The sequence below is a fragment of the Emydura macquarii genome, unplaced genomic scaffold (assembly GCF_026122565.2).
Source record: "Emydura macquarii macquarii isolate MOO-44397 ecotype Brisbane River unplaced genomic scaffold, CSIRO-AGI_Emac_v2 contig_2531, whole genome shotgun sequence".
Taxonomy (NCBI): Eukaryota; Metazoa; Chordata; order Testudines; family Chelidae; genus Emydura; species Emydura macquarii.
In genome coordinates this window covers 10067857-10080897 of record NW_027132668.1, presented here as the reverse complement: position 1 = coordinate 10080897, position 13041 = coordinate 10067857, and the positions used below count along the sequence as shown (strand labels likewise).

Sequence of the window (13041 nt, the reverse complement as noted above, 5' to 3'; positions counted from 1 at the left end):
ACACTGAATTTTCTTCTTAGCAGTAACGTTTAGCAAATTCAACGCACCACCACCAATTAAGAGAGAAACTCTTTGTTGTTCTTATTTATTTTTTCCCCAGTAGGCATAATTGAAACCACACACTATCAAACTGCATTTACCAATCTGTTGCTGTTAGTCCCTAGGATATATATAGCTTAGGTATTTATCAATTTAAACTGATCTCTGAAAATTCAGAATGAATTTCTATTAATTCTTTGCTTAATTCTTAATTCTTTGCTCCATAACAAAGATCTCAGTCTTCCATTGGGATATGCTAGCCCAGGTCCCTGCACCAATGTCCACATTAAAATGAACAGAACTGTTGCTACACAGTCACTTTGCGTTTCTGGATGGAAAAATATCTATGGAAATGAAAGCCCATAAGCTAACAGAGAAGTACACATTCCATTTGCAGGGAGATCATCACACAGAAATACAGAGTATTTTAAAAAAAAATAAGGGCATATCTCAGGGAATCGTGTGAGTTTGTATCTGGCTGGTCAGTTAGCTAAAATATGAACAAACCTGAGCAAAAATGCTAATGATTACAAAATGGCTGTGGCTTAGTCACTCCTCTATGGCATAGTCTAAATATATTCTCCTTCTCTATTGGTGCAGAGTTCAGTGAATGAAGTTGGGGAGTATTATGTCTGGGAGATAATTTCTGAAACAAATATGAAATCTTTGGGGTAGCTGATGACACAATTTCAGTTTTTAGGACACATTTTATCACATTTTAGCTCCTGAGTTTTGTCAAACTTCAGGAAAACTTTGAATCCAAATTAATTTAAATATTTTATGCCCTAAAACGAACACAAAAGGAACTTAAACATATGAGCGCCATGAGCTCCCCTCCTCCCCCCAACTGTAGGTGCTTGTTTTGGAAATTTTAAATTATTGAATGCAATAAAACTTAGAATATACTGTATATGCCTTGACAATACAAAAAAATTAATACTAGGTATAGAATGGTCTGTTGCATTGTGATACATGACCTAATATTATGTCCCCTAAAGAATTCTAGCAGCTGTACTATGCTTATGTGATACAGATGTTTGTTGGAGGCATCAAACGATATGAGACATACTAATAATGTGAAGTTATAACAACATATAGAAATTTTGTATCAATGTAGAAAATCTTGTGTCACGGTACAATTCTTAGTGCTAATCGCCCACTGACAATTTTGAGAATTACTCCTAAAATGTAGACTCTTAATCATGATACACTGTTATGCTTTTGCTAAAATATCTATACCCAGGAACTGGAAATTTAATAATCCTCCTCCTTGGAAATAATGCATTAAGAAGGCTTCACCTAAAAGTCACATGGCCAGTCTTTGCTTGGGACAGCTCCCAATGAGTTTACCACTCCAAGTATATGTTTCACTGTTTTCTCCTGTGTATTGTAGTTGACATTCTTTAACATTATTTTTGTCTGTGTTCTGTTTTCAGGGTGGAAAGTCTTACACAGGACCATGTGGAGGAAGAGACTGTAGTGGGGGATGTGAATGTTTCCCTGAAAAAGGAGGCCGGGTAAGTTCTAATGTCTTCCTATCTGAACAGTTATATGTTGTACTGTAGAGGTCAGCTCCAAAACCTATTTACGTCAGTGCACTTTGGATCAGGCTGTAGGAATTAAGCATGTTAAACAATATTCTTGCTGCAAAAGAATAATTTATTTTATTTACTATACTTCCTATAGCAGTTTTAGACTGTTTGAATGAAGCAACTAAGCACACATCTGAAACCAAGATTTAATTAAGAAAGAAACATTCTGGAATAAAACGCAGTACATGCACTTGTATGGAGGACTACAAGATTATAGCCAAAGGTCTCTTTCATTATGCTGCACATTAGAATTCAGTTATATTGCAAACCACCTGTCCCTGGCTATTTTATGTGGCAGAACTGCACTGGATCATATGGTGAGGTTAAGCAATTATAAAGCCATTCAGTAACCTTCAGTTTTATTGAAATATTTCTAAAAATGGGGCACAGAGTGAAAATATATACCCTGTGCTCATTATTTGCATTAAAGCAGGGGAATACCAGGGTTTATGGGATTTCGCATCTCTCCCTAAGAGGGGAGCCATTTGGGACTGGGGGGCATGAACTGGCATGAAGCAGAAGGGCTGGAGCACAGTTTTGAGGGGAGCAAGGAAAGGATTGCAGGATGAGGCAGTTGCCATGCAAAGATCCTAACCCAAGCAAGAGTGCACATCCAATTCTATATGATTTAGGAACCATGAATGGCAGACTCCTTCCTTCTCTCATAAGATTCACTCTGCTAAATCGGATACTGTAATTCAGCTCTTTCTGCCCCCTGCCTCTGAGAAAAGGACAGCAGAGGCAGGCCACACATCCTTGCTGCTGTCTTGAATCATATATAAGCTCCCTTTCTCTAATTTATACTCAGTTTGTGCCAGTGCCATTTCTTGATACAATCCTCAGGCTTGATCCTGCATGGCAGTAGAAGAGGGAGGTGTTAGGATAGCCACAAAAGATGTAGGGTCTCCTCTGCATAGGATGATGCTACTTGCCCTCCTGAAAGGTAAGTGGTGGAGCAACACATTACCAGCAATACTCCTGCTCATAGCAGAGGTACTGATTGTCCATATCAATGTCAGGTGAACATCTCATTGTCATATTGTGGGTTAGGCCCGAACAACATTGTAGTAGTCATGCTCAGTCTTCACACCCCCAGCAGACTTTTTGGATATTGAGTTCCCACGTGGAAGGGGATATGTGCTAGGTCATGACATGCTTTTAATTACAATGGCCACATCCTACTCCAATTGAAGCTGATTTGTGGGCAGAGGCCACTGACCTAATTGGTGCACATTACTCTCTTGGCAGCTGTTGCAAGCACAACTCAGCAGGTATGCATCTTCCCTCCACATCCTTCTTGGTGAACTATAGGATAAAACTTTTAGTGGTAGTAAATGGGTTCAAGAAGTTGGGTGTTAAACTTTTGCTTATTATCATCTGTGTCACACCAGTCAAGTATCAGAATTCTCATACCCATTAGAGATGGTGGAAACAGTTGCTTGCTGAAATACTAGCAACTACTGTGACTAAAATATTTTGCATTTTTGTGTTGGCTGACCAATCCTTATTTCACAAGGTTGCTGAATCCATTAAAGAAGAGAAAAGATCAGCCAAACAACTGTATAGGGCAGAAGCTTGAAAATTTTAAAATAGCAAAGTAGATCCTCTCATTAGGGCACATTAGTGAGTAAGACCACTATCAATTAATTTGTGAAAACTATCCAATTAGGGCAACTTCTGCTGTGCTCGCTATCTTTAACTCCCTTTGACTTCACTGAGAGCAAAGCATGCTCAACACCTGATGCCTGCAGGCCATAGTTAGGCAAAGACTAAAAGCCAAGGAAGATCTATCACAAAACATACTTTCCTCCTTTATTTTGTTGTTTGTGGCTCAGTTTTAATTAGAAACGTATGAATAATGGAGAAAAGACATGTTATTCAAAGAACTTCAGAACATTTTTACAAAATTATTTTTGATTCTGTAAAATATCACTGTGACTGAGTGTGCATTGGATACGTTTTATATTTGTTGGCCTCTGATGTCACAGGCTCAGCTGTACATACGATTTGAGCAACAACTTTTTGCCTCTTGAGACTTTGGTTAAATTTGGCATGGAGTTTGATCTCATGCTAATCCTCAATGGGAATATTTGTTCATCCAAAACCTCAATGTTATCTGGTCCAAAGCTCATTTTCTGTTCTTGAGGTGACTCACTACATGCCCAATAGGCTTGTTGCCTATTAGTTATCATTCATAATGAAGTCTGGAGAAGTTGTGTGGAGTTTGCTTGTCCTGTGACTAGCATAATCAGCCTCTCACTTTGAAGGGCATTTGGAATTCAGCACATTCAACAGACAATTGGAGAAAGAAAACATGAAGTTCTGATGCTAATTAGCACAGCCGCCACTGTGTAAAATTTAGAATCTAGGGGAGGACTCTTGCTTAATAATAACTCTTTCAAGCCAGAGAAGCAATACCACTACTTTGGATTACTGCTAATGACTCTACATCAGAAGCTGCTGACTGAAGTTAATTCATCACTACATTAAAAACATTATAAATAATTGTGAAAACATCTGTGATGACTGGCAAGATCTAAAGGGAAACTTGTAATTAATTTTACATATATAAAGTTTCACTCCTTACTGCCTTACTTTGCAGCTCCTGCCACAATCACCTCCTCCTTTCCTCTGCTCTGAGCCTCTCTGCTGCTCTGTTCTGGTACCTGAGAGCCGGTGCCACAGAGACTGCCTGAAGAGAGGTACCCCTAGTGGCCCAGAAGAACTAGTACAGCTCCTGCTAACCGTCTGGCTTGATGCAGGAGGAACCAGCTGGGTTGCAGGAATGTCTGACAGGGCTGCCAGATGCATGAGTTTAGGTCACAGCTGGGAGCTCTATATCTCCATCTCCCCACCATGCCAGGAACGGGTAGAAGGAGTTGCTGGAGCATGCTGCCTATTGCTTGCCCATAGCTGGTGTACGGTTCCTAGGGAACTATTGCCAGGTGGCCCAAGTTAGAGCACCCACTGACAGGTCTGGTGCAGAGGACCAAAGAGCCATCACTGATTGCTGGTTTTCAGCTTTTCCTCCTTTTCTTCTCTCATGGCTGCTCCAGGTCATCCTTTAAGGGCTCCCCTAGGCTCAAAGAGAGTCAGGTGACCTCCTGCAGACTTGTGGGGAAGCAGATAAAGAGCCAGCCAGAGCCACTGTCCTCATTCCCCTGAAATGTCAGTGGACTTGCTGCTGAGCAGCTGCAGCAGGAAAGAGACAGCAGCTTCACAGAGTGTTCTTTGCTGCTCACATCAGAGCTGCTTCTGGGGCTGCACAGGAGATGATTGTGAAGGGCCCCAGATTGTGGGGCTCAGATCCATATAGGGACTTGGGCATTACAGTGCTGAACTTTTAGCCACCTAGCTGCCCTATGAAATCCATAAACCCTGGTTAGGTGTCTAGGTTCCCTACACAATGCATGGGGAAGAGAGTTACCTGAGAATAAAAGCCATATAATCCAGCACGCTTCCGCTAGCCAAAAATAGATGCCAACAAGAGGGCTGTGTCTTAAGCCTCACTTCTCTTTGGGAGTTGGGCACCTAAATCCTGGCTGAATCAAGGTACCTATCTCTGCTTGGGATCCACAGTAGTGAAGCCTCTCCTGGAGTCAGATTTCTAAGTCATTTCTTGCAAGAGCAGCACAGCACTCACCTAACTCCAGACAAAATGGCCGGGGAGGAAGAGGTTGAAGAGGCCTCCCTTATATCCTTTAGCCCAGTGATTATGGCAATCATTGGGAATGTGGGTGACTCCAGTTCAATTACCTCCTCAGGTCAATGAGGAGAAGTAGTCTGAATAGGAGTTTCCCACCCCCTCACCAGTGGACTATGGGATATTCTGAATGGGTCTCTTTCAACCTCTGCTGTTGAAGCCATAAACTCTGTATGAATAGTTAAATATGTATTGGGCCAGAGAGAGCGAGAATTATGCTATAGTTCAGTGGCTAGGGCACTCGCCTGTGATGGGGGCAGGCCTTTCTTCCCCCTCAGTCAGATGGGGAAATGGAACCAGGGTCTCCCAATCCCAGGTGAGTGCTTAAACCACTGGACTAAAGGTTGTGAAGGAAGCCTCCTCTCGCAGCTTTTTTTCTGTGAAGATAGACATGCTCAGGGCGCACCTATTGGATCGATCCTTGAAGATGAGAGCCGTTGCCCCATCTATCATCTCCTGGTTTGAGGATCGCACTGGTGTGAGAGAGAGCTTAGGTGAGAGAGAGGTGTCTGGGTGCCTCCCTGAGGCAGCAGTATGCATGCCCAGAGGCAGAAACTTAGGTGCCTCAGGAACTTTTGCAGCAAAATTGCAGGTGTGGAGGAATTTTAGGCACTTATGGGTTTTCAGGACCTTAGTAGTGCCTAAATTTTGGATTTAGGCACCTAACTCCCACTTCAGGCACACAAGTTCTTTTGTGGATTTGGGCCTAGATGCCCTCTACCATCTCCCCATAGTGACAGGTCTGACTCAAATACTTCAATGTAAAGGTTGCAGGGCATAGCTTAGGGTTACATTTTCAATTCATAATCAAATTTATATTTCCTTCTTAAAGTTGTTTCCCTCAAGGGCCACCGTTTTGAGCTTTGAGGGCCACAGGCGGCCCCGAGCCTATGTGCAAGTTACTGCTTCCTCCCTGCCCTCATAATTTGCACCTTTGCAGGAAAAAATAAAGAGAACCTCCTATTGAGCCAGTTCCTCCTAACTTCTTGGAGTGTTCACTCCTTCATTCCCTTCTCCCTTTTCTCTGTGGGCTGGTTCTTTGGAAGTCTCAGCACAGTTCAGACTGTGTCCAAACTAGATACGGATATTCTGTATATGGGAACTGTCACAGGGTGGCTGGCTCTTCAAGGTAATTGGGTTCAGTCCCATTTGACTAATCAGCTGTCTCCCATTTGAGACTGTGAGGGCAGGGATGAGGTGGTAGCCTGAACATCACCTGGTCCTCATAAGAGCCAGCAAAAGCACAGCTCAGCTGTAGAAAGTAGGAGCCCTCAGGTTAAGCGAAGAACCCAGTTTATATGAGACTTTTAAGTGGATAGCTTGTGGCTGTAGTCCAGCAGGGCGAAGGCTGGAAAGGAGAAGGGGGCAGAGGGGCTTGTCTTATTTCCCAGGCAGATGACCTGTGGAGTGTAATCCTGTGGAAAGTAGATGGGGTCCTGCAGAAGGCCCCTGATCAAGGGGAATGGAAGTGAGTGATATGCTGAAGCACTAAAACTAATACTTGGAAGAAAAGGGACTAAAGTCCTGTGGCTGGAAATGTTCTTTGGTATCAGGGTTGGTGAGTTAGGCTACTGCCTTAAGGAAACCAACAGATTAAAGAATGTTCGGACTATAAATAGGAATGAAGCCACATATTCTCATAAAGAACCAACAGCTACACAACGTAGCAGCCTGTTTGTTTAGCAACAACCTGTGACCCCAGGGCTCTCTTCATGGAGTGTTGAACCCAGTTAAAGGTCTCCAACCTGATATTAAAGCTCTCTGTACAGTTAGATAATTAGACCTAGTTATCTGAGAGATCACCATGAGAAACTGGGATCTGACAAAAGCAGTGAAATTTATAACAGAAAGAATTATCTTTTGTTGTTTGTTTATTATGCCATGAAAACATACTTATCTGAGCTCAAGTAATCTAGTTTTTTGTAGTTCTCCTATAAATTTTAAATAGTTTTTTTTAATGGCTTTACCAAATCAGTACCTTGGACAAAGTCATTTATTTGCTGTTGAAATTTTTAATTTGTTAATCGAGCTGTGTGGGAAACAGCAGCAAATGCTTGCAATATAATAGGCAACTGCATGGCCTATTGTTCATTAGCGTGTTTAGACCTAGAAGGCTTGACGGAAAATGGAAATGGATGGAAACATTTTGATCTTTCTGCAGAGAGTGAAAAAGTGCTCCCTCTGAAAACCTCACTTTGTACTTTTCATGAGAGTCTAGCAGTGCTTGAGCCATTTGGCCATTCTTTTTGTAATGGACTGGAATAATAGAAGCCGTGAGCTGTAAAGATAGTTCAGTGTGCCAGTAATGGCCCTTTTTTGTCAAATCACTCAGACTATTTTTTTCAATGAAGAGAGAAGCCTGGAGAGAATAATGCACAAAACATGAGGAATATCTCAAACTCCTTAAAAGAAATTCATTATATTTCTTTAACTGAAGGAAGAGGCCAGTAATAACTTATCAACAATACCTATGTCACATCAGCCTCCTTCTTCTGGCTGCTATGCAATAGTTAGGCTTGTGCTAGTATTTCATTTATAAACTCCTCTTATATAAGTTTATAGCTTGGCATATAGGGACTGGGTCTAGGAGTATTCTTTGTCCCACAATTGAATAAAAACAATCTTTGTAGATGTCTGCAAGTTGTTTGGATTCTCACCACTGCAGGATTTTCCCCAAAACTGTTTTACTGACTTTCTTTTTTAGTTGGGTAATCATTTATTTTCATAGTGGACCAAATTCTCAACTAGTGTAAATTCCTTTGACATCAATGAAGCTGTATCCATTCATACCAGCAGAGAATTTGACCCATTAAATATTGTGGATTTATTTTTATGTATTTATTTATTTATTTATTTTGCAAACACACACCCTGGGATAGAATTAAATTTAAAATGTCTCTTTAAAAGAATTGTCAGGTTCTTCACTAGAAACTGATACAAAGTATAAGAAAAGAGAAGACTCTGAAAGTTGATGCTCCTTTATTGGGAAGGATCAAAGTCTTCTTCCCTTGCTCATTTTTATAAACAAATTTCAACAATACAGTAAATAAAAAGAGAGTCAGCAAAAAATTCAAACATAATGTCACCCAAGAAGTCTTTAGCAAGACTAGTAATTGGACATAGATCTCCTGAGTCCCAGTCCAGTGACTGAACCACCAAGACCACCTTCTTCCTCTGTTTTTTATACGTTATATATGTTTCATGTAACTCTTTCACAGTTTTGTGTTCTATCTTTAGCTATGTTTTACTAAATTACAACAGACTACTTATATTGACCAAGAGTCTGTCATTGTACTGGAAAAAATATCTAAACCAATTACCAAAGTTTTCTGTTCTGTATGTTACTGCTGTAATTTGAGAGTCCTTTGAATTTTTACATATATTGGTGGAATAATTGTCTATCTCATCACTACTGTTGTTTTGAAATGACAATCACATTTTCACACAAATTGAATACTGTAATAACTTGAAATGTCACTGATTTACAATTACACCTTTAATATCCGGCTTTTAGAGCAAAACTGCAATCGGTTGATAGGCTATTGATTTTGGGGTATGGGCAGGAGGTTGTTTTTGTTTTGTTTAACAATGGCAGATTTAAGCCTAGAACTCCCAATGGTGTTAAGGAGAATTATGTGTTGACAAGGGGCTCTTAGACTTGTAACGCAAGCTCACCAAGTACAGAATAATAAAGGGTGAGCAGAAGAAAAATTACAGTCTTTTGGGAAATGCAAGTTATTTTTTTGTTGTTGTTGCAATTCCCTCTGTGACTCAGCTTTGTCAAAATACTAGGGATTAGAGAAAGCTACTTATGGTCTCTAGACTAAGAGGAAAAAGTGGACATTAGGAAAATAATATATCCACAGAGATTTGTTTAAATGCTGTGAAGCTAAATTCTGCTCTTTGATACACAAATTCAATTCCCTTTCACATGTATGTTTTTGTTTGTTCGTCCCTTTATAAGCGCCCCTATCATTTGTTGTTAGCAAAGCCCAATCCAAGACCTATACACAGGCTTCTTTCACTTGACAAGAAAGCATAACCCTAATAGCTGGCAGAAGTAAGTAGGCTGTTAGGTTCATCTCCACAAAGGGGCAGGTATTGCAATGCCTAACTTTTAGGCACCTAGAAAATCACTGGAACAGCAATGAGATCCACACAGCCTAAGTTAGGCTTCCTGTACAATGAATGATGAGAGACAGATACCTAAAAGCAGGATCTATAAAAGCCACCTAAACTAGCCAACCAGATGGGGTGTGTCCTAAGGCTCTCACAGAGTTCGGGGCTGAGTCTGGGCTTCAGGGAAGTGCCTCTCTCTGCTTGCAATCCAGAGCGGGGAACCCCTCTGCTGGAGTCAAGTGGCTTAGGCATCTCTGCCATCTCTTGCAAGAATGAGTTAGAGGTCTGCCTCACTTCACACAAAATAGCAGTTGGGATGGAGGACAAGGCGCTCTCTCATAACCTTTATCCCAGTCATGAGTGCACTCATCCCGGTGGTGGGAGACTGCTTGTTCAATTCCCCCTTCTGTCTGATGAGCAGAGAGGATTTGAATAGGGATCAGCCACCTTTAGGTGCTGCCCGAACCACTGGATTGTGGGGTATATTGATGTGGATCTCTCCTTTTGAAATTGTTTCACATTAATTGAATAATTAAGTATCAATTGGCCAGAGAAAAGGATAAAATCACTGTATAGACCAGGGGTAAAAGTACTCTCCTGAGAGCTCCTCGATCCCTGTTCACATCCCAGGTAAGTATCCTAATTGCTTGGCTAAACCTTACATTACTCTATCCCCACTCCCTGGCTGTTTTATGTGGAGCTAGGCAGCCTCTGAGCATGCCTAGCAGATCAGGATTGGCATGCAAAGTAGGTGCTTCTCCCTATCCTCCCTCAGGACTTAGGCGGAAGATAGTTGTCTGGCTGCCTAAAGTAAGGCAGCAGTGTGGATGCCTAGAGGCAGATTACATAATTAGAGAGGGAACTTTTACTGTAAGCACTTATGTGCTACGTGAGTGAAAGCATCTACATGGTCGGGCGGTAGCCGAGCAGCCCTGTGGTAAAACACGGGGTGCCTAAAAATGGAGTGTAAGCACCTAAATCTGGGGATTGCCTGAGTACCTTTGTGGGTCTGGGCCCGATTGTCTACCAGTGCTTCCTAAACTGTGAGCCGTGGCTCCTTTGAGGAACCAAGAAGAGTTCCTAAGGGAGCTATGACTATTTGCGAAAAGTTTTAATCAGTGTCTGTTATGGGTATTCTTTTCCTAATTAACAGACTATTAAACTTAAAAATCACCTGCATCTTATCTATGGGTTTGTGTCTTATGCTGCTGCAGGGGCTGGGAGACTCTCTGTACCCTCTGCTCTTCCAGGAGGCCTTCAGCAGAGAGACTTCCTGAGAATAAAGTCACAAAATTGTCCAAAGTCTAATGTCCCTCTTGAATCTAATTTTAAAATATCTGTAAGGGCTAATTGTACTAAAAAGTTTAGGAACCACCACTCTGTGTGAAGTAGCCCAGAGGGGACCATGACACACTCAGCCAGAATGTTGCATTTTAAAATAACTTGGTTTTAGTCCATCTGAAATTTCATGTCTGTTTATATCCTCACATTCTGTTTAGTGAAAAATGCTTTAATTGGGCTTCACTGACTATCATAAAATCATAGAAGATTAGGGATTGAAGGGAGGTCATCTAGTCCAACCCCGTGCTCAAAGCAGGGCCAACCCCAACTAAATCATCCCAGCCAGGGTTTGTCAAGCCAGGTCTTAAAAACCCCGAAGGATTGAGATTCCACCACCTCCCTAGGTAACCCATTCCAGTGCTTAACCACCCTCCTAGTTAAAAAGCTTTTCCTAATATCCAACCTAGACCTTCCCCACTGCAAGTTGAGACCATCGCTCCTTGTTCTGTCATCTGCCATCATTGAGAACAGCCTAGCTCCATCCTCTTTGGAAACCCACCCACTCCCTATCCCAACCATCAGTCAGTCTGGTAGCTGGAGCTCATGATGCCTGGATAAGTACTAGATTTTATTTTTGTGTTTTTAATAAAAGACTTTAAGGCCAGAAGGGATTCATGATCATCTAGTCTGACATCCTGCACATTGCAGGCCACAGAACCTCACCCACCCACTCCTATAATAGACACCTACCTCTGGCTGAGTTACTGAAGTCCTCTATCATAATAACAATCATAAATGGAAATCCACATTTGTTTCTGTTTTAACCATGTGTTTATATGTGCTTTTAATACATTTTTCAATCACTAACAATTCTTTTGAACTGGATTTTTTTCTAGAGTGTTTTCCCCATGAAGGAAGTGAATTCTTTACAACTGAACATACTCCATAAGATCTGGGGGCAAGGAATGTCCAAAGGAAAGTTTTGCTGAGTAATCCATAGTGTCAGTTTTTTGTATCTCTAATGAGAATGGCTTAAAATTATATAAAAATTAGTTAACTATGAATGGGGAAAACATACATAGACTTACGAAGGTGTCCGTGAAAATCTGGAACCTGGGTCTGTCTCAGTCAATAATGCAATAAACAGTATTTTGTCCCAGTTTTTATAACCACGCTGACTGGGCATCTGGAGAAGATGAATTGATTAAATTGATGATAGACTGAGTGTACGTGTGTCTCAAGGATTACCGTACTATAAGGGCCATCACATGCTGACGTCCTGTCCTCACCTTATTCTGCATGAGCCAAAAAGCCAGGCCTTCTTTAAAACATAGCCACAAAGGAGTGGAAGGGATGTTGCTGGGCTGAGGAAGAGGCGGAAAGAGAAGTCTCCCTTTTTCTTTCTATCTCCCACCCCACAGTGTTTAAAACATGCACATGACCCTGATCTCCAACAAAACAATCACTGAAGTGCTAATCTCGCAGATGTTATTGCCCTTAGACTAGAGCTATACAATTACATCTATCTAGGATCTTGGATATAGTTTTAGCAAAATTCTGAAGTTTGGCTGAGAGTCTCAAAGCTCATCTCTTACATAATGTAACTAAAACTACATTAGACAGCCTGGTATACCAGGCACAAATAGTGTCTTTCATCAGCCCCATGCAGAAGTCGGAGGAATGTTGGTGGGTGGCCTATAAAAGGTGACAGGAGTCAGGGCTCTACATTCTCTAGCCAGAACAGCAGCAAAGAGAACAATCATCTGATTAACTGAGGATTGAAATCTGAACTCTGGGCTTTGCTGGTTTACTTTGGTTGTTTGTGCTACACTCATTCTTCCTCCTTCCTACCACAAAACACCTTTACACTCCAGCCTTTCTTTTGCCGTCCATCATTCTTCTCATTGTCCTCCTCTCACACATACATGCCTTCTTTCCTCTCTTCTTCTATTTTCTTCATACTTTGTTTTATAATGCCGTGTCCTCTGCCTCCACTACCACACGCCAAAATATTGCAGACTTCAACTAACAGAAAAAACTCTACCCCAAAGCATGCAGAATCATCTAAGCAACCAGCCAGTCCCACTGTTATAACCTTTGTCCTCCTTTCTCCTTATCCCTCCTCTCAGGACTACATTAAACATATAAACCGCATAATAGTTTAACTACTGTAACTCAGAGTGAATAGATCAGTTTTAACATTAACCAATTCCTTGTTTGAGTTATGCAACAATAATATGGAATAACATTGTGTGTACATTTCTTAGCATGAGGCATTAATTAATTAATAATATACCAAGATTGTAT

General features: G+C 41.3%; 1 protein-coding gene across 3 annotated transcripts in view; it reads left to right on the top strand.

Annotated features, from left to right (window-relative positions):
• COL4A2 (collagen type IV alpha 2 chain) overlaps positions 1-13041 on the top strand; it is a 191355-nt gene that overhangs the window by 51838 nt on the left and 126476 nt on the right. For all 3 annotated transcript variants that reach the window (XM_067563700.1, XM_067563702.1, XM_067563703.1), the window contains one exon: positions 1476-1556. In XM_067563700.1, the coding sequence (XP_067419801.1) occupies positions 1476-1556 (81 nt within the window). The remainder of the gene's footprint in view (positions 1-1475; positions 1557-13041) is intronic.